The sequence below is a fragment of the Onychostoma macrolepis genome, chromosome 14 (assembly GCF_012432095.1).
Source record: "Onychostoma macrolepis isolate SWU-2019 chromosome 14, ASM1243209v1, whole genome shotgun sequence".
NCBI classification, from domain to species: Eukaryota; Metazoa; Chordata; class Actinopteri; order Cypriniformes; family Cyprinidae; genus Onychostoma; species Onychostoma macrolepis.
In genome coordinates, this window is record NC_081168.1 from 23,297,310 (window position 1) to 23,317,309 (window position 20,000).

The window sequence follows — 20,000 nt, forward strand, 5'->3', positions numbered from 1 at the left end:
GCGCCTGTGAGAGTATCAGGGTAGCTTAAAAGATTTATCAGCTTAAAAAGAAAACGGCTTTTTATAAAAACTGTGTGAGAGAGAGAGTGTGTGCATTTGTCTGCAGAAGGACACAAATGTCCCAAGAGATGTGCTGATGTTTGTGTCTTCACCTCTTTTGGAGGATGACGCATGTTTTCTCAAACTTATTTCATTTTATACACTCTTCTCTGAGTAAGTTACACAGTCATGACCAGGTCACATTTCATCCCAAAATCAAAGGAAAATAATATGTAAGTCTGTTTTTAGGACCATTAATCCCCCAAATTCTCATTACTGTTATGCATTCAGACATTTCACTTGTGGGTTTTTTGTGATTCTCATTATTGTCAATGATGATTCTCATTAGATTTTATTGCCGTAAGAAAATATTAAATTGTCTTTATCTCCAGTCTTTAGTGTTGCATGATCATGATCCTCCAGAAATTATAAAAAAACCCCAAAAAAAACAGGATTCTTTGAAAGTTCAAAAGAAGAGCATTTATTTGAAATATAAATCTTTCAGAACATTATAAATGCCTTTATTGTCACAAAATATTCAGACCCCAGACTTTTGATAAATGTATGTTTTTCAAACTTATTTTCTTGTTATTTATTTGTTTGTTTGTATGTTCATTTGTTTGTTTATATCAATACAAGAAATTCTATAAAAACAAAGATTTTACAATCTGAATAATAATTGATGTTTACCTTAAGAATGGGATTGTTGTGCATTACAGTAATGAGAATTTGATGTAAATGTAATTTACTGCTTATTTCATTATAAAAAGGTAATTTAAAAGTAATAAAATCTTTACAACTAGGCTTAATTTCATCATGTCAGACATTTCTTATTCCTTCCTCTTCATTTTGAGGTGAAATATGAGCTGGACATCATCTTGACAGGTGTCAGGAGATTCACCTCATTCAGAGGTTCAGGCCTGTCTCTCCTAAATACCCGTCTGTCTCCTGTCTTTCTGTTCATTTGTCTCTTCTCCTCTTTCTTTTGCTGTCACTGTCTGTTTTCTTGTCTTTCGTCCATACCTCTCTCTGGTGTTTATCTCTTGCTGGCGGTTTGTCTTTCTGTCCTTCTTTCTATCTTTCCTCCCTTATTTTCTCACTTGTGTTCAAGGGTTCGTATCTCACTGTTTCTCACTGTTTTTATGTTTAGATTTCTTTAGCGTGAAATCAATTTTGACACACTCTTGATCTGAATCTCTCTCTCTCACTCACACACACAAACACACACTCACATGCTAGTTTGGGAACTAATTTATCACCAGAAGTGATATAAATATGTCAAAACTTCTCTTTGGGGGTATTCAGGGACGTCTCAAATAATCTGTAAATTAAGTAAATGTTATTTAAATGAACGTAATGCAAAGTAAACAAGTTGAAGACATAGCTCACCCTTTTTTCCCACAATTTTGTGTTCAATTATTCATCTCATGTCACTCCAAACCCCGTATGACTGACTTTCTTCTATAAACATGAAAGAGGATATTTTAAAAAACATCTCTGTTTTTCTTTTTTTTACACATTGTAAAAAGTGGTAACCTGCAGTTGTTTCACAACCTGCTTTAACTTTTACAAAGGTAAATTAAATTACATTTTAAATTAAATTTAATTAAATGTTTCAGCTGTATTTAAAAAAAAAAAACTTTTCTTGTTTATTGTGAATATTAGATAAAATGGCAAGGGAACAGTCCATTTTATCATATTGCAACATGGGAATGTTACTTTTGAATGTTCTGAAACAAGGACTAATTAATAACATTTTACAAAAACATTTAACATAAAAAAGATTTATTGGTATAAATTGGTATAATAGTTTTGTTGGTATAAATTAATTTCTATAGATTGGCTCAGTGATGTTAAATATTTATATAATATATACATGAATAATACCGCTTAATTTAGATAGATTTCCACTTTTTACAGTGCAGTAAAAGTCACTGGGGTCCAATGTTGTTTGACTCCCAGCATTCTTCAAAATATCTTCTTTTGTGTTCCACAGAAGAAAGAAAGTCACACAGGTTTGGAACCACGTGTGAGTCAATGCGTTTACATTTAGACATAACATTTAGATGCGTACGGTGTAAAAATGATTTTTGGGAGTAAAACACATTTTTTAAATGCACACACAACACACTCAAATACACACAGACACATGCACACATTTAAAAGCATTACATACACACATGCTAAAACACACACACTTATGCACACACACATTTGAATACACACATTATTTCATCAGAGGTCTCAGTAACAGATGGGTATTAGATACCTGTTGTTACATAACACACACACACACACACACACACACACACACACACACACACACACGCACACACATAGATTCATGTGTTGTATTTACAATACATTCGGTAAACTTGCTCTGTGTTATTAATGATGATTAATTACCCGCAGGCATTATGAGCAATTTTAGCAACCAGAGACCCTTACAGAAGTACTGCAGCAGTCCCATGGTAAAATTATGGTGTCAGATGGCAACTCTAGTGTTTTGATATACACCATGATACTGAATGATTACCATATTCATTCACTATGGTGTATATGTGATTCTGCAAAGTACTACAGAGAATATCACAACATTACCATGATACAAAAAAGTCCAAAAAACATGGTATCATTATGATATTTTGATACTTTTATGGTATGGCCATGGTGTAGGTCGAAAGTACCATGTTAGTACCAAGGTGTTGTTTAGTACGTTTTTGTTTGAACTCCAAATAACTCCACACACGTAAATTTAAAAAAAAAAATTAATTAATTAAATAGTAAAAATTAAATTGAATGTTAAAAATTTAATCAAACATGTAATAATAAATTAAAAATATTTAAATTAAATTAAATTAATGTTTTAGTTGTACGCTAATGACTTGAGCAGTGTTGTAACATTTCATTAGATGATTGACTCCGTTACTGACCTTCATTACAGAGTGTTGTGTAGGTGAACGGACTGTTCTTCATCTCTGCATCTCTTCATCTCTTTCTCGTTCACTCGTTCTGTATCTCCTATATTCCTGTAAGATCAGACTCCTCCGTGTGTTTCTGTTCTTCTTTCTTACATCCGTCTGTGATTTTCTTGTCTGTGTTTATGATCTGTCTCTCTCTCAAGAGCACATCTGTCTCTCCTTCCATCTACTGGTGAACTGAGCGTCTCGTATCTCCTCCCTCTCTCTCTCTCTCTCTCTCTCTCTCTCTCTCTCTCTCTCTCTCTGTGTGTGTGTGTGTGTGTGTGTGTTTTAATCCTGCTGTGTGTCCTGGTTTCCCCCTCCTGTTCAGTCACATTAGTTGCTGATAGGAGGTCTGGACACACACACACACACACACACACACACACACATACACTGTACAAACGTGTTCAAGGTTTAGGGTCAAAGAAGTGTTTGCAGTTCGAATTTGTGTGTTTTGTTAGAAAACATCTTGCATGGTGTAAAAAACAAAAAAAGTGCCACCAAAAAAAAATTACTATTACTAGTATGTCTGAATGACAGTGCATTAGACAGCCAGTGTTATTTACTCTAAAGAAAGATGCACAAACACACTTTATAATCAAAACTTTTGACCAAAAGAAGTTTCGGTTTAGGTTCAGTTTAAAAAAGACCTAGTGTTGAAATGAAGAATAAAGAATTGTGCATTTTATCTGTGGCACTGGTGTACCAAAACACTTGCAAAAATAATTACTGTTTTCAAACATGTTTCTGAGACACTCATCTCACCTGTCATTGGTCGGATAAACAGATAGTCCCACCCCCAAACTCACACCATTGGTTGAGATTGGTCTCTGTTTCTGTGTTAGGCTTAAACAAACAACAACAAAAACAATGTTGAAATGATAAAAAAAATGTTATAAGAATGTTTTCAAAGAACATTTCCTTTAAGTTTTTTAAACATTACTTCTGTTCTGTTTTTAAAAATGTTTACATTTTTTTTTTTCTTGATTATTGCGAAAATGTTAGAGAAAACGTGAAGGGAACGTTCCATTTGATCATTTTTTCGAACATTATGGAAATGTTACTTTTGAATGAACTCTGAAACAAGTATAATGTTTAAAAAAAATCTTTGATGAAAGTCTGACTAAAAAAAACATTAGATGAATGATGTATAAATAACATTTTGAGAACATTATAAAAGACCAGATAACTTTAAAGTCCGCCTGAACCGGAAGTTGCTGCCGACTTTGTTTCAGTGTAGTGACGTATTTCCAGCTGAAACGGAATATTGAATAGAGGGCGTGGTTTTATTTTTGCCCTCCTCCTCCTCTCTGTCTCTCACTCATAGCAATTTAACGGTTGTTTAACCCATCTTCCCAACCCGTCAAACTGAATGCCATTCCAAATGTTCAGATTTTGATTAAAGATTACCAAGACAAACTATTTTTTTCAGCAGATTAACTTGCATGAATTAATTGTTCACATCAAGACTAGCAATGTGCGCTAGTAAAGTAAATAAAGTCAATTTTGATTTCATGCGGACTTTAAACAACATTCTATTAGGCTGCATTTACCCTGCAGGTCTTGATGACCAATTCCGATTTTGTGACTATATCCGATTTTTTGGACGACGTGCTTACATTTCTTTTAAAAGTGACCGTATCCGATGTGTGCATTTTACACTGCAAACAAGCCAAAAATAGCAAATATGACATCACAAATCAATTTGAATTGTACATTGAGTTCAATTTATTGACATGGAATTCATATAGAAATATTTTTAATGCAATAGTTACATCTATACATCAAAATAATTATATATCCTAGTACAAATTCTTCAGGACAGTGATGATCTTCAGCTCCGATATTGTTAAGCATGTCACATCATCTGTGTTTTTTTAGTAATTAAAACCAAATGTGTTCATCAGTGATTGTATATCAAAGGCAGGGACATGTTTGTGTGCATTTTATTTTGTGGTTTCAATGGAACGAACGGGATTGAAGTGCTCGTCTGAGCACGAGACACCGTCACTGACAACAGCAGCACATTTCAGCGTCAGATCGTCTTTTATTTCACACAAACGAGCAAAATGAATACTTTGCTACTCAACTGGAGATGTTTAATTTTTTACAGGTATGTCTGTACCATGAAATGCTTTTCAGTGACGTAGGAGTCGCATTTACATATCCGATTTGTACGCTTACACGGCAGGCGCAAATGCACGTATCTGATTCATATCTGATTTATTTCCACATATGAATGAGGCCTGAAACTGTTTGGAGAATATCGGAATCCATGTGATTTTTTTTCCCTGCTTACACGGTCGTGGGCCATATCCGATCTGTGCCAAATGGAAGGTAAAAATCAGAATTGGGTCACTTGAACCATGCAGTGTAAATGCGGCCTTAATGTTACTGGCTGACATTTGTTCATAAATTCGAAATAACCTTGTCAGAACGTTCTGAGAATGTTCCCTGTTGGCTTAGAAAGCAGTGATGCTTTATCATTTCAAACTTCTTTTCATCAAATGTTTGTAAGGTGTATTTGTCATAAGTAAATTTTCATGTGTCGTCACAAGTTGAAAAGGATTATCCAGATAATATTTGTGTTTAAATATAATGACGTGCACGGGTTTCTGTGTGGGCTGGTTTAGGGATCGGGTTAGGAGATAGAAAATAACATTACCTTGATAGAAAAATATGCCATCTCTAATATAGTATCTAAGGTCTGTGTTTGTGTGATGCAGGGTTATTATAGTTAACTGAAACTAAAAGTAAAATCATAAAAAAAAAAAATTGCATTACTTGTAATAAAATAATGTTAACTGAGATAATTTTTGTTTGGTTTAACTAGGTTTAACTTGTTCTAAAATAATTAAACCTAAAACTGAAAGATAAAAATATATATATACAGAGATTTGAAAAAGCTTAAAATTACTAATACTTTAAAATTAAAATGGAAAACATAAGAAAAAAAATTAATTAAAAATATAAATAATAATATTATTTAAATCCGACAAATTTTTTTGGGTGTCCTTGATAGGAAATGTGAATTTTAAAGTTTTTACCTTTCTTTTTTTTTTAAACATCTATTAAATGCAAAACATTGAAGTTGTATCGATATGTTGGTCTGCAGTCATTGCTATCAGCCTTACATAAAAACAATAGAGGTGCACGACATGTCCTTATTTAGTGTGTGTGTGTGTGTGATATTTAAAATACAGGATGGAGGCAGGCCGTGCGGTTTGCTCTCACTAAAGCTCATTTTAATTTGATCTGAAGTGGAGCTGGAATCTCATAACATCAGTTTACAGACAGAGAGAGAGAGAGAGAGAGAAGGGGGGGTTGATGAAAATGAGAGAGAGGACTGGGGGCAGCTATGAAAAGAAGGGTAACAGGAGAAAAATGAAAGAATGAGAAAGATGTAGATGAGGTTACAGCCGCAGGGGAAGAAGAACTGAAACCAGGACAAGAAGTGACCGTGACACACACACACACACACACACACACACATTTTCAAATGCTAACGGACGTCACGTGTGTTCAGGTGTGTGTTTGTGCCTTTTTCTCTAGTCTATGTCTCTTCTTGTCTCGTCTGTTTCTATATTTTTATTGTCATCAGTTATTCTGTCACAGTCTGAGCAGAATGTCAAACCTCTGTCTTTCTGTCTGTCTCGCTGTCTGTCTCTCTCAATCTTAGTTCTTATTTTAGTAGGGTTTATTTTATTTTTATTTTTTGGCATGACTAAAACCATATATTTGTGTTACCAGGTATCCCAAAGCAAATCAATATCTAGAGTAACAAGTATAGGTAAATATAATATATAAAGTAAATTAGAAATGAAAAAAAATCACTGTTTGGTAAGACTTTATATTACGGAATTCATATAAATAATACTAATCTACATAAACTTGCTGTTTAATTATTTTGTGTTTGTGTGTATATATGTGTGTATATATGTGTGTATATATATATATATATATATATATATATATATATATATATATATATATATATATGTAAAGAATCTTAATTATAAATGAGAAAATACTGTAGTGTTCATGTTATTTCATAAAATTAAACTTCATGATTTTCTTACATACATATTACTTCTGGTTTTGATTTCTCAAACTTTGACCCGTTTCTGTCTAAAAGCCACTGAAAATCAAATGAATATTTTAGCAGAGATATTAAATGATGCGAGTCGGTATGAATTACGTTCTCAATGAATAACGAAGGAAACAGGAAACAGATCGGAAGAGATAAGAGATGTTTGAACAGGTGCAATGCTGGAATCAGGATGAAGGGATATTCATGACTCATGTGTGCGTGGTTTTATTTTCATTTGGCAGAGTGAGCCATCTGTCCTTATAGATGACACCGCTCTATTTAATTAGATTTATTACATAACACAGATTACACCTCTACCGCTGCCTGCCTCTGTGTGTGTGTGTGTGTGTGTGTGTGTGTGTGTGAGAGTGTGAAACTCCTTTGTTGGCTGTAGATTTTCATCAAACACTGTGTCCTTTTCTCTGCCTTTGGGTGATTGTGTGACTTTCTGTCTGTGTGGATTTACTTAGCTGTACTTCAGGGACAGATTTGTCCTAAGACGACAGATAAAGTTGACAAAAGGACTGTTTTTTGTTTTGATAATATATATATAAAATATTATATTATATTATATTATATTATATTATATTATATTATATTATATTATATTATATTATATTATATTATATTATATTATATTATATTATATTATATTATATTATATTATATTATATTATATTATATTAATTATATATACAGCAGTTATTTCTGGTCCTCGAATCCGATTGGCTGAGAGGTGTGTGATATTCTAGTGATAACAGAACTCCAACCGTTTCACCATTTGTATCACTCCACTTGAAGTATTTCTCACAGCGAGTGTCATGGTTGATGGCCAAATCCACTATGATTATGCATATACTACTGTTTTTGTGTCACGAAATGTAGTTTTAAGCCGTTTTTAGGTCAGAATGTAGTTGTTTAGACTTAATTTAATTTAACTTTCAAATATTTGTAAATTTGCTTCAACGTTTTTTGAGACGTCAGCTCCAGGTCTTCAGCGCTTATGAACCCGCCGAGAGCATAAGCTGCAAAATGGACCAGACTTTATGCTGATAGTCAAGTCTTTGTAAGTTTGTTGTCTGATTTGGAACGGGTCCCTGTCTAGCTAAGCAGCTCACTGGGTTTCAGTGAATGTGTATTTTGTGTATTGGTGAGCAGAGCTGATGTGTGTCTGTTTTACTGTCATTCTGTCTTTGTTTGTCAGGCTGCAGACAGACAGCAGTGAGACGTATAGCACTCACTAGAGAGAAATCTCACCTCACACACACACACACACACACACACAGACGGTTTAAAGCAATAGAGGCGTGTGTGATCAGCATATTTCCAGCAGTAGGCCGGATCTCAGAGCTCTTTAAACAGCTGATGGGTACATCAGTGGCGTCTGTCTCAGCACAATCGTTTGAAATGCTTCCCTTTTGATGAGTCCTGTGTCTGTCTGCTGGCTTTATCACATAAGTTTTCACAAGTTCTTCTGTCTTAAAGGAGAAACAAGTCATTTTTTCAGTGTTAATGTATTTTCTGGTGTATTCCAGGGTCATTTATGGAGTCATTCTGGGTGGTTTGACTTTCTATAGAGCATAATTCTCATATGATGCATGGCAGACGCCATAATTGAGTCAAATACACTTTCAAACTACTGGTGTATATCAGAATATTTTGCAATAAACTTCAAATACTGTATTATTCAAAAGTTTGGGGTTAGTACAATTTTTAATTTAAAAAATTATACTTTTTATTCAGCAAGGATGCATTAAAAAGACATTTGTAAAATTATAAAAGATTTTAGTTTTTTAAATAATATTAATAATAATAATAATACATGTTTCTTGAGCAGCAAATCAGCATATCAGACAGATTTCTGATGGATCATGTGACACTGAAGACTGGAGTAATGATGCTGAAAATTCAGCTTTGCATCACAGGAATAAATTATATTTTAAAATATATTACACTAGGAAACAGTGATTTTAAATTATAATATTTCACAATTTTTACTGTATTGTTCAAAAGCTTTTAAAAATCTTACTGACCCTAAACTTTTGAACAGATTTTATGAATATAATCAGCAAGTATGCACATATTTTAATATTGTACCACTGTTTTTGATTCGGTTACATCACAGTCCTTCATGGGATGCAAAGTTCATTTTTCTTTCAGTATTTATACTGTTTTACTTTAGGTCTGTGTGACAGAATAAACTGCACACTTCATTTCATTCATATTCACACACATTTTAACAGCGGCATACAGTCAGGATTGTGAGGTCTGTGTGAGTGATGGCTCTCACCTCTCCGTCTGCATACATCCGTCCGTCATCCATCACTTTTCCTCTCTGCCTGTATCATTTATCATCTGATCAGAGAGAGAGAGAGAGAGAGCGAGGGAAGGAAGGCACATGCAGAGTGGAGGTGGAGGGGAAATTGAACGTCGATGTGAATGATTGAAAGATTCTCCAAACTATCTGAAATGTTGTTCATCATCTTCCGTCCCGTCAGCTGAATCAGAGCGTCAGGACTTTGAGGACTTCTGCGTTTGTTGTTGTTGAAGTAGAGATTTGATCCTGGGCTCTGTCTGTGTCTCTGTGTCGCTCTAGTCTCGTGTGGTGGCCTGTATGACGGCTATTCTCAGTCAGATGGACGACAGACACTATTCACGCTACATAGAGACCTTCAGCGGGACCACAGACCTAGTGGTGAGATACTAATGTTTTATCTATCGTTCTATCATTCCATTGTTCTGTTGTTCTTTTGTTCTGTATCTAACGCTGTCCATCCATCCATCCGTCTGTCTGTCTGTCATCTATCTGTCTGTACGTCTATCTATCTATCTATCTATCTATCTATCTATCTATCTATCTATCTATCTATCTATCTGTCTGTCTGTCTGTCTGTCTGTCTGTCTGTCTGTCTGTCTGTCTGTCTGTCTGTCTGTCTGTCTGTCTGTCTGTCTGTCTGTCTGTCTGTCTGTCTGTCTGTCTGTCTGTCTGTCTATCATTAATCTATCTGTCTGTCTGGCTATCATTAATATCTATCTATCTGTCTATCTATCTATCTATCTATCTATCTATCTATCTATCTGTCTGTCTGTCATCTATCTATCTATCTATCTATCTATCTATCTATCTATCTATCTGTCTGTCTGTCTGTCTGTCTATCTGTCTGTCTGTCAATATCTCTATCTATCTATCTATCTATCTATCTATCTATCTATCTATCTATCTATCTATCTATCTATCTATCTATCTATCTATCTATCTATCTATCTATCTATCTGTCTGTCTGTCTGTCTGTCTGTCTGTCTGTCTGTCTGTCTGTCTGTCTGTCTGTCTGTCTGTCTGTCTGTCTGTCTGTCTGTCTGTCTGTCTGTCTGTCTGTCTGTCTGTCTGTCTGTCTGTCTGTCTGTCTATCTGTCTGTCTGTCTGTCTGTCTGTCTGTCTGACTGATTCAGCAGTTAATAATTTTGTGTTTGTGTTCTTGTAGGACTTCCTGATGGAGACGTTTCTGTTGTTTAAGGATCTGATTGGTAAACATGTCTACCCGTCTGACTGGGTCACTATGATCATGGTGCAAAACCGGTGAGAGCAAAGAAACACACACACACACACACACACACACACTTTTGTTTTTGTGAATTGTGGGGACATTCCATAGGCATAATGGTTTTTATACTGTGCAGACCGTATTTTCTATCGCCCTACACCTAAACCTACCCTTTACAAGAAACTTTGTGCATTTTTACTTTTTTTTTTTTTTTTTAAACTCATTCTGTATGATTTATAAGCCTTTTGAAAAATGGACACATAAGTCACCTTCTCCTTGTAATACCTATGTCATTATACAAATTTGTGTCCTCATATGTCACAAAAATGCACACACACACATACACACACAGCAGTGCTCCTGAGACGATCCACAGTAACATCCACTGTCAGTCTCAGAGTCTTCAGCAGCACAAACACTATGTTAACATTGATTACACTTCAAACAAGAGGCCAATGAGAGAGAAGGAGAGATTTACAGAGGAATAAACCTGCAGACTCAGAGACAGAGGAGAAAGAGAGAAACTACAGTAATATATGGATTGCTGGTGTTTAGTGTGTGTGGGTTGGTATTTGTGGTTTACGGGGACACAAATTTGTTTAATGACATGGGTATGACAGAGGTATTACAATTTGAAGGTGGTTTATGAGGACACTGCCTATGTCCCCGTAATTCAAAAGGCTTTAAAAAACATACTAAATGGTGTCTTTTTGAAAATCTAAAAATGCACAAAGTTTCCTGTAAGGGGTAGGTTTAGCTGTAGGGTTGGTGTAGGGCAATAGCACATATAGTTTGAACGGTATAAAACCATTACCCCTATGGAGAGTCCCTGTAAACCAGTACCAACATGGGTGTGTGTGTTACTGTTAATGGCAGCAGACAGTGGCAGCATATTGTGTTTTATTGACCTCAGTATATTTCCTGGAATTCAATATCACAGTTTAAAGTTCATCTGTGACCCTGCTGATCATCAGATACTGTTAGCAAAAACAGCAATTGGACACTTAAAATATCCTTAAAAATGTTGTTCGATAGGATAGTACTAAATCAGTCATCACGTATTGTGAATAAAGTTGCACAAACTTGACACTTACACTTACAGTTGATGCTCACTTACTACATCTACTACAAGCATTATGAGGTTTATATGATCTGAAAATGATAAAACAATAGATCTGGTGTTGAGAATGAAGACATCCATTAAAAATACAGCTGATTCAAACACTCAATAATGACTCAATAAGAAAATATCCAATCAAGTATCCAAATATTTAGTTTGATGTCATTTGTAGATTAATATATTTTGTTTCAAAATATATTATATATATATAAATAACACTGTGTTGCAGTGTTATTTTAGTATTGTTGAGATATTATTATAGTTTTTATTAATATATTTTACATTTGTTTACTTTAAATTTCCATTTTCGTTTTAAATTTAATGTAATTGTTTTATCAAGTTTTTTTATGTCTATATACAGTACAGTAGTTTTTAATAATTTTTTCATTTTAGTTTGAGTACATCAAATTAAACTAAATGAAAATAAGAAATGTTGCTTAGTCAATTATCTGAAATATGCATTTTTATATACTTGTATTTTTATTTAGATAAAGAAAATGTCTTCTTATATTTTAAGTTTCATCTATCTATAATAGCAATGGCATGTTCATTCAGTATTTCTCTAGAATATTTCTCTAAATCTGACACTTTTCTTTTTTACATAATTCAATTTCAAGTTTAGTTTTAGTTTGTTGGTTTAGTATTTCTTATTTTGTTTCAAGTACTGTTTTTTATGTATTAAAGGGTTAGTTCACCCAAATTAGCCCATGTTTTACTCACCCTCAAAGCATGCTAGGCGAATATTACTTTCTTCTTTCAGACGGACCATTTCGGAGTTATATTAAAAATTGTCCTTGCTCTTCCAAACTTTATAATGGCAGTAGGTGGGTGTTTTTTTTTTTCAACAGTGCGCAACTCATATGTCCTACATCATCCACCTGGAACGGCTTCTGCCTATGGCAGTTAGCAGAAGTGAGAGAAAAGTGTTTATAACTTTTCAAATATAGATATTTTTCTTAAAGTAATGCATCAATTCGCTACAGGAGGCCTTTATTCACCCCCCAGTACCGCGTGAGGCATGTTTTATTATGGATGGATATGCTTTATTGGACTTCTTTTGGACTGTTGAAAAAATAAAAAACACCTGCCCACTGCCATTTTAAACCTTGGAAGGGCAAGGAAAATTTTTAATATAACTGTGATTGGATTTGTCTGAAAGAAGAAAGTCATGTACACCTAGGATACCTTGAGGGTGAGTAAAACATGGGCTAATTTTCATTTTTGGGTGAACTAACCCTTTAAGATTTGGTTAACTATTATAACCCTGGTATGTTCATCCAATCAGGGTGTTTCTCCAAGCAATCAACACATACGCCGACACCATGAACCACAAGTTCCTTGACAACAACAGCTTTGAAGTGCAGGTCAGTGCGTGTGTGTGTGTCTTAAATGAGCTTGATCAAGTTCAGATTCAATTAGTGTTAATAGCCCTCATATTATCTCATATATTTCACCCCAATGTCATCTTATCATGATTTCTGTCTCTCTCCTGTAGTTATGGAATAATTACTTCCATTTGGCTGTGGCGTTTATTACCCAGGAGTCTTTGCAGTTGCAGCATTTCTCTCCCACCAAAAGGACCAAGATTCTGGCCAAGTGAGTCTTAAACCAGAAACATTCCAGTTAAACCAGCTGCAACTGCTCACAGTTGAACCCTATCTGGCTTTCACAACTATAGTCAAAGAAATGAAATATGCATAAATATGCTTGCTTGCTTGCTTTCATTCAGATATGGAGACATGAGACGGCTGATTGGTTTTGCTATCAGAGACATGTGGTACAAGCTCGGTAAGAATAAGATCTGTTTCATTCCCGGGATGGTGGGTCCCATCCTGGAGATGACACTCATCCCAGAGGAAGAGCTGCGGAGAGCAACCATCCCCATATTCTTTGACATGATGCAGTGTGAACACAACCACTCTGGGCACTTCAAGAAGGTTCAAACACACACACATCTGTTTTTATATCATGACATCACTTTGACTTCTCTTGTTCTTAATATAAGCTAAACTCAGCATTTTTACATGCAGATAACACATTATTTAATCCTTTTTATAAGTTGTTTTGGTCTACGCAAAAACCTGACATACCAAAATGTATATACTGTGTACAGTTGTGGGGACTGTACTTTAATTATTTAACAACTTTTTAATTGTTATTCAAATGAGATAGTAAATGTGCTTAAAATACTTTTTAAAATATTTATATGGAATATTTATATAAATCCATGTAATAGATTTAAACATGGTATCTATGTAAATGTTTAAAAACATTTTTTAGATACATATGTGGAATATTACTATAATTCTAAATAGATTTAAACATGGTAAAATGTGTTAAAATATAAACAAAAACAAATATTTTATGATTCTGAGAAATTTAATTAATTTATGAATCTGGGAAGTTAATTTAAACATGGAAAATGTTTAAAATATATTTATTTAATTATATGAAATATTTATAGTGATCATTTATAAATTTAAACATGATATTTAAACATGATATTCATATATGAATTTAAACATGATAAAATGTGTTAAAATATATATATATTTTTCAAATATTTCCTAGAGTATGTCTACATTTCTGGGAAATGGATTTAAACATGGTAAAATGTATTAAAATATTTTAAAATAATTCTATGGAATATTTCTGTAATCCAGAGGAATGTGTTTAAAATGTTAAAATGTATTAATTTTAACATTTTAATGATAACATTTTACTGTATACATACAGTATATTTATGTAATTCTGTGGAATAGATTCAATGGATTTAATGGATATTGAATATTTCTATAATTCTACGTAATGGATTTAAAGATTGTAAAATGCATGTAAATGTATTTTTCACATATTTCTATAATTCTATTTAATGAATTTAGGGATGGTAAAATATATTTAAAAATATTTGCAATATTTTAATATAATTTTAGTATTAATGTTTACTTTTTAATAATAATATTCAATATTTCCTGACGTATTTCTTTAATTCTGGGAAATGGATTTAAACGTGGTAAAATGTGTTAAAATATTTTCACAAATATTTCTATTGAATATTTCTGTAATTCTACGAAATGGGTTTGAAGATGGTAAAATATATTTAAAATATTAAAGATATATTTTCTTATTGAATATTCCCATAATTCTGAGGAAAGGATTTAAACATGGTAAAATATTTTTTTGAAATGGTAAAGATCTGCTCAGATTCAATGAGTCAGTGTAGGTCTGCTGTAGATTAACCCTATCAATGTTTAGTTTTGAAATAAGATGCTTTTTTTCGTTTGTGAATATTTGCTATGTCGGGACATCACAACAACTTGCTATTTTGGAATGTTTTTCAAAAAACAGAGAGAAAGCTGCCCACACACACAGATTAGCAAATGCACATTGATAATGTTGAACTTGTTATTGAAGTCTCTCTCTGCCTCTCAGTTTGAGAACGAGATCATCCTGAAGTTGGATCATGAAGTGGAAGGGGGTGGAGGAGACGAGAGATACATGGAGCTGCTACAGAGCATGTATGAACACACACACACACACACACACACACACACACACACACTGTGGTCTTGTATAATGCTGGCTTGACTCCATAAGAAGCTCCAAATCCTCCTGAAATCTCCTGAAAGCATGAAAGCTGTTCTGCTTCAGTCTTTTAGAGTGCGCTCAGGGACACCCTCTGCTGCTGACCGAGGTGCAGCACTTCGTTACCCTCGTGACCGGCCTCCTCGAGCGACTCCTTGACTACCGCACAGTGATGAGCGATGACAGCCGAAACAACCGCATGAGCTGCACTGTCAATCTTCTGGTAAGCCCCGCCCACTTTGTGTGTCACAGACATAAAGTGGTTTTCTGATCGATCTGGTCTGATCAGTTTGAGCTGTTGGCCTCCTAATGGGCCCAAATAGACGACTTGTTCAACTTAACTTCTGAACCAACTGGTTATTTTATTTAACACACACACAGATTAATATTCCAGCACAAAATCTGGAGGTTTACAAGCAGCTTCTGCCCATAATAAATAGTTGTTATTCACTAAAAGCATTATAAATAGTTTTGGTAACTGAAATACAATACAATACAATAAAAATGTTAGATGATACACTTAAATGTAAAAACTTAAAAAGAAATGCTGCCTTGACAGCTAACTAAAATAAGTTGAAGTTCTAAAACTGCTAAAAACAGAATAAAATAATAATAAAGCTAAATAGAAATACTAAAAAACTGAAAGTAATAAAATGACAAAGCACATAATATTATTAAAACTCAAACAAAAAAATTCAAATGAAAACTGAAAATAAAATTCAATTTAACATTTTAATAAATAATATAATAGCATAAATACTGGTCAAACGTTTGCGCATGATTAATATTTTTGAATGTTTTTGAAAGATGTCTCTTCTGCTCATCGTGGCTGCATTTAATTGATCAAAAAATACATTTAAAACAGTAATATTGTGAAATGTTATTATAATTTAAATTAATGGTTTTCAATTGAAATATATTTTAAAATATAATTTATTCCTGTGAGGCAAAGCTGAATTGTCAGCATCATTACTCCAGTCTTCTCAGCAAACACAGAAATATATTACATTTTAAAGTAGAAAATTAGTAATAAAAAATAGAAAATTGTTTTTTTAAATGGTTGTAATATTTCACAATATACTGTATTTTGATCAAATAAATTCAGCCATGGTGCATGAACATAAGAGACTTAACTTAAACATTTAAAAATAATAATAATAATATTCTAAAGTAAAATAACTGATTATTTATGACACTTCCAGTGGACTTGTTTAATTGTTGGTGTTTGCTGAGGAAAGCTTCAATAATTCTGTTAAATAAACACCTGACACTATTAAACTTCACAGTGTAACTCGTTAATACTTTAGGAAGGATGTCCTGTCACTTTAAATGATCAGAGTTACGGTTTTCACCTGTGTGATAATAAAACAAATACGTTTTCAACCATATATTTAAAACAATAACCGAATAAATTTCAAGATGCACATCAAAAATGTCAGGTGACTTGGATCAACAAGTCATGTTATTGAATAATTTACTCAACTTTGTTGTAAATTTCTGTCTGTGGCTCTAAACCACAAGTCATTTATTACATTTAATAAAAGATCCACAGTTTGTTCCCTAGATACAACTTCCATTTCCTTTTCTATTTTACCCAGTTTTGTTTCCATGAACACATGGGATGGAAACGTTGCCTTATTCCCTTTATATTCATTTTTATGCATAAATTAAATTGATGGAAACACAACCAATTAAGGACGGACCCAAGCTTTTGAGGAAAATATGTTCAGAAGTGTTGTGAAGTGATTCCCACATGACCTTATGTTTTAAATTAGAGTTCAGCCGTCAAGTTCATTTTCTTGCTATGATGAATCTGTCAGCTTTCATCCTCTTTAGATGCTTCATATGCAAAGTCCAGACAGAATATTTCCTTTAAATGAACATACACACACGCACGATTAACAAATTAAACCTTGTGTAATACAACAAGATCTTTAACTCCTCTTCTGCATATAATATTAAGACATTTGAATTTCTTCTGCTGGCTTTGTAACGGTCAGAACGGTCAACTTCAATCTGTCAGACTGGAAATAACTGAATAAACTATAAATAAGCATCATATCAGTGTGTGCGTCACATTTAAAAGCTTGAGAAATCCATCATCATAATTTTGCATTACATATCAGAAGCTCCCAAAAAACACAAAACGCTCTCATCTTCAGAGAAACGTCAACACAGAGGTTCAAAGTTAACGTTTGCGTTTCATTGCTTTGCAGAATTTCTACAAGGACATTAACCGTGAGGGGATGTACATCAGGTAATTTCCATATTAACTGTGTTTGTGACTGTGATTGTAAGTGTGTGTGTGTGTGTGTGTGTGTGTGTGTTGGTTGTGTAATCTGACAGGAGATTATCTTGGTCTTGCTGAATTAATGTCAAAATCCAAAGGATAAGCATCCAAGCACAGAAACGGACGGACAGAACGAGGGACAAAGCGAGACGCCGTCCGTGTTTGACATACTGCTACCTTACAGGCACATTAAACATAAATGAGCATGTGTCTGCAGAGAGGCGTTCTGCAGGGCCAAACGTGACCGAATTCTCTGATCGTCAGAGTGAGATGAATGAACGCATCTGATTCAGATGTTTGTTATTGACAATAAACGTGATCAAGTTATGTGTTGCGTCCTGGAGCTTTAATGAATGACAAACGGAGATCGTCTAGTTTATTTCTAACCTCATTTTATTTTCATCATTACCTTTGACCTGTGAAATGAGAGAGAAGGACTGAGATATTATGAAAATGACAATAATTATTAGACAATAATGTGAAATCATGATGCACATCGGTTTTGCACCAGTTTGAATCTATAATTTCACAGTAAGAATAATGAACTTGATTCTTGATGGCTTGGTGGAAGAATAGAATATGTATTTATAATGTACTGTACAATACAATACACAATATTCAGTACAGTACAATATCAATACTAATCATTGTAAGAATTATTGCATTTATTGCTGTTTGTAAATATAAAAATCAAGAATTGAATATTGGTTTATTTTATCATATTTCTGTTAAAATACATTTATAAGAGAAAAGGCATACCTTACTGTGATTTTATCACACTTCAGGAGTTTAGGCTCTCTGCTTCATGTAGTACTTACCTTAACACTCGTTAACCTTGGTAAAATCATTTTAACATCAGCCTACTGGCTTTATGTAATACTGCCTCCTTGTGGTAAATATAGAAACCATTTGTTGTGATCTGAGAGAAGTGAATACTGAGACGGAGAAATTATATTACATAAAAGTATATATTTTTTTAATTAATATATTGTAATATACAGTGGGTACGGAAAGTATTCAGACCCCCTTAAATTTTTCACTCTTTGTTATATTGCAGCCATTTGCTAAAATCATTTAAGTTCATTTTTTTCGTCATTAATGTACACACAGCACCCCATATTGACAGAAAAACACAGAATTGTTGACATTTTTGCAGATTTATTAAAAAAGAAAAAGTGAAATATCACATGGTCCTAAGTATTCAGACCCTTTGCTCAGTATTTAGTAGAAGCACCCTTTTGATCTAATACAGCCATGAGTCTTTTTGGGAAAGACGCAACAAGTTTTTCACACCTGGATTTGGGGATCCTCTGCCATTCCTCCTTGCAGATCCTCTCCAGTTCTGTCAGGTTGGATGGTAAACGTTGGTGGACAGCCATTTTTAGGTCTCTCCAGAGATGCTCAATTGGGTTTAAGTCAGGGCTCTGGCTGGGCCATTCAAGAACAGTCACGGAGTTGTTGTGAAGCCACTCCTTCGTTATTTTAGCTGTGTGCTTAGGGTCATTGTCTTGTTGGAAGTTAAACCTTCGGCCCAGTCTGAGGTCCTGAGGACTCTGGAGAAGGTTTTCGTCCAGGATATCCCTGTACTTGGCCGCATTCATCTTTCCCTCGATTGCAATCCAGTCGTCCTGTGAACTTAAATGATTTTAGCAAATGGCTGCAATATAACAAAGAGTGAAAAATTTAAGGGGTCTGAATACTTTCCGTACTCCACTTTATATATATATATATATATATATATATATATATATATATATATATATATATACAATATATTAATTTAAAAATATATACTTTAAAATAAAATATATATATGTAATATAATTTCTCTGTCTCAGTATATATATATATATATATATATATATATATATATATATATATACATATGTATGTGTGTGTGTGTATTACAACGTATAGAAATATATTTAAAAAATATATATATATATATATATATATATATATATATATATATATATATATATTTTTTTTTTTTTTTTTTTAAATATATAGAATAAATATATTTCAAAATATCAGATCATTAGAAATACAAATGATCTGATGTATTGTTTATAATATCAGATCATTTGTATTTCTAACATATTGTATTTATTTATATTTAATTAATATTTATTAATGAATTGTAATTGTTGTGTGTGTTTCTAAGGTACCTGTATAAATTGCGGGATCTTCATTTGGATGGAGAAAACTACACAGAGGCGGCGTACACTCTTCTGCTGCACTCCAAACTGCTTAAGGTCAACAAACACACATTTAGTTTTGTATCTTTATCAGGACTTCTATAATTTTCTGTTGAGCTAATTATATTTTTCAACCTCTAAACTTAATCATCACATAAACATTTTTGCATTTT

At 33.4% G+C, this 20,000-nt stretch overlaps 2 protein-coding genes across 2 annotated transcripts in view; one reads left to right on the plus strand and one right to left on the minus strand.

The window, feature by feature from the left end:
- LOC131553070 (uncharacterized) overlaps window positions 1–3,216 on the minus strand; it is a 22,928-nt gene extending 19,712 nt beyond the window's left edge. The window contains exon 1 of the mRNA XM_058797436.1: window positions 2,973–3,216. The gene's annotated coding sequence lies outside the window, so the exon portion shown is untranslated. The remainder of the gene's footprint in view (window positions 1–2,972) is intronic.
- The window catches only part of LOC131553069 (dedicator of cytokinesis protein 2), a 114,177-nt gene that overhangs the window by 82,424 nt on the left and 11,753 nt on the right, over window positions 1–20,000 (plus strand). Inside the window, 9 exon segments of the mRNA XM_058797435.1 lie at window positions 9,689–9,787; window positions 10,575–10,669; window positions 13,040–13,118; window positions 13,250–13,350; window positions 13,484–13,691; window positions 15,187–15,272; window positions 15,406–15,562; window positions 17,556–17,596; window positions 19,794–19,884. Of these exon segments, the coding sequence (XP_058653418.1) occupies window positions 9,689–9,787; window positions 10,575–10,669; window positions 13,040–13,118; window positions 13,250–13,350; window positions 13,484–13,691; window positions 15,187–15,272; window positions 15,406–15,562; window positions 17,556–17,596; window positions 19,794–19,884 (957 nt within the window).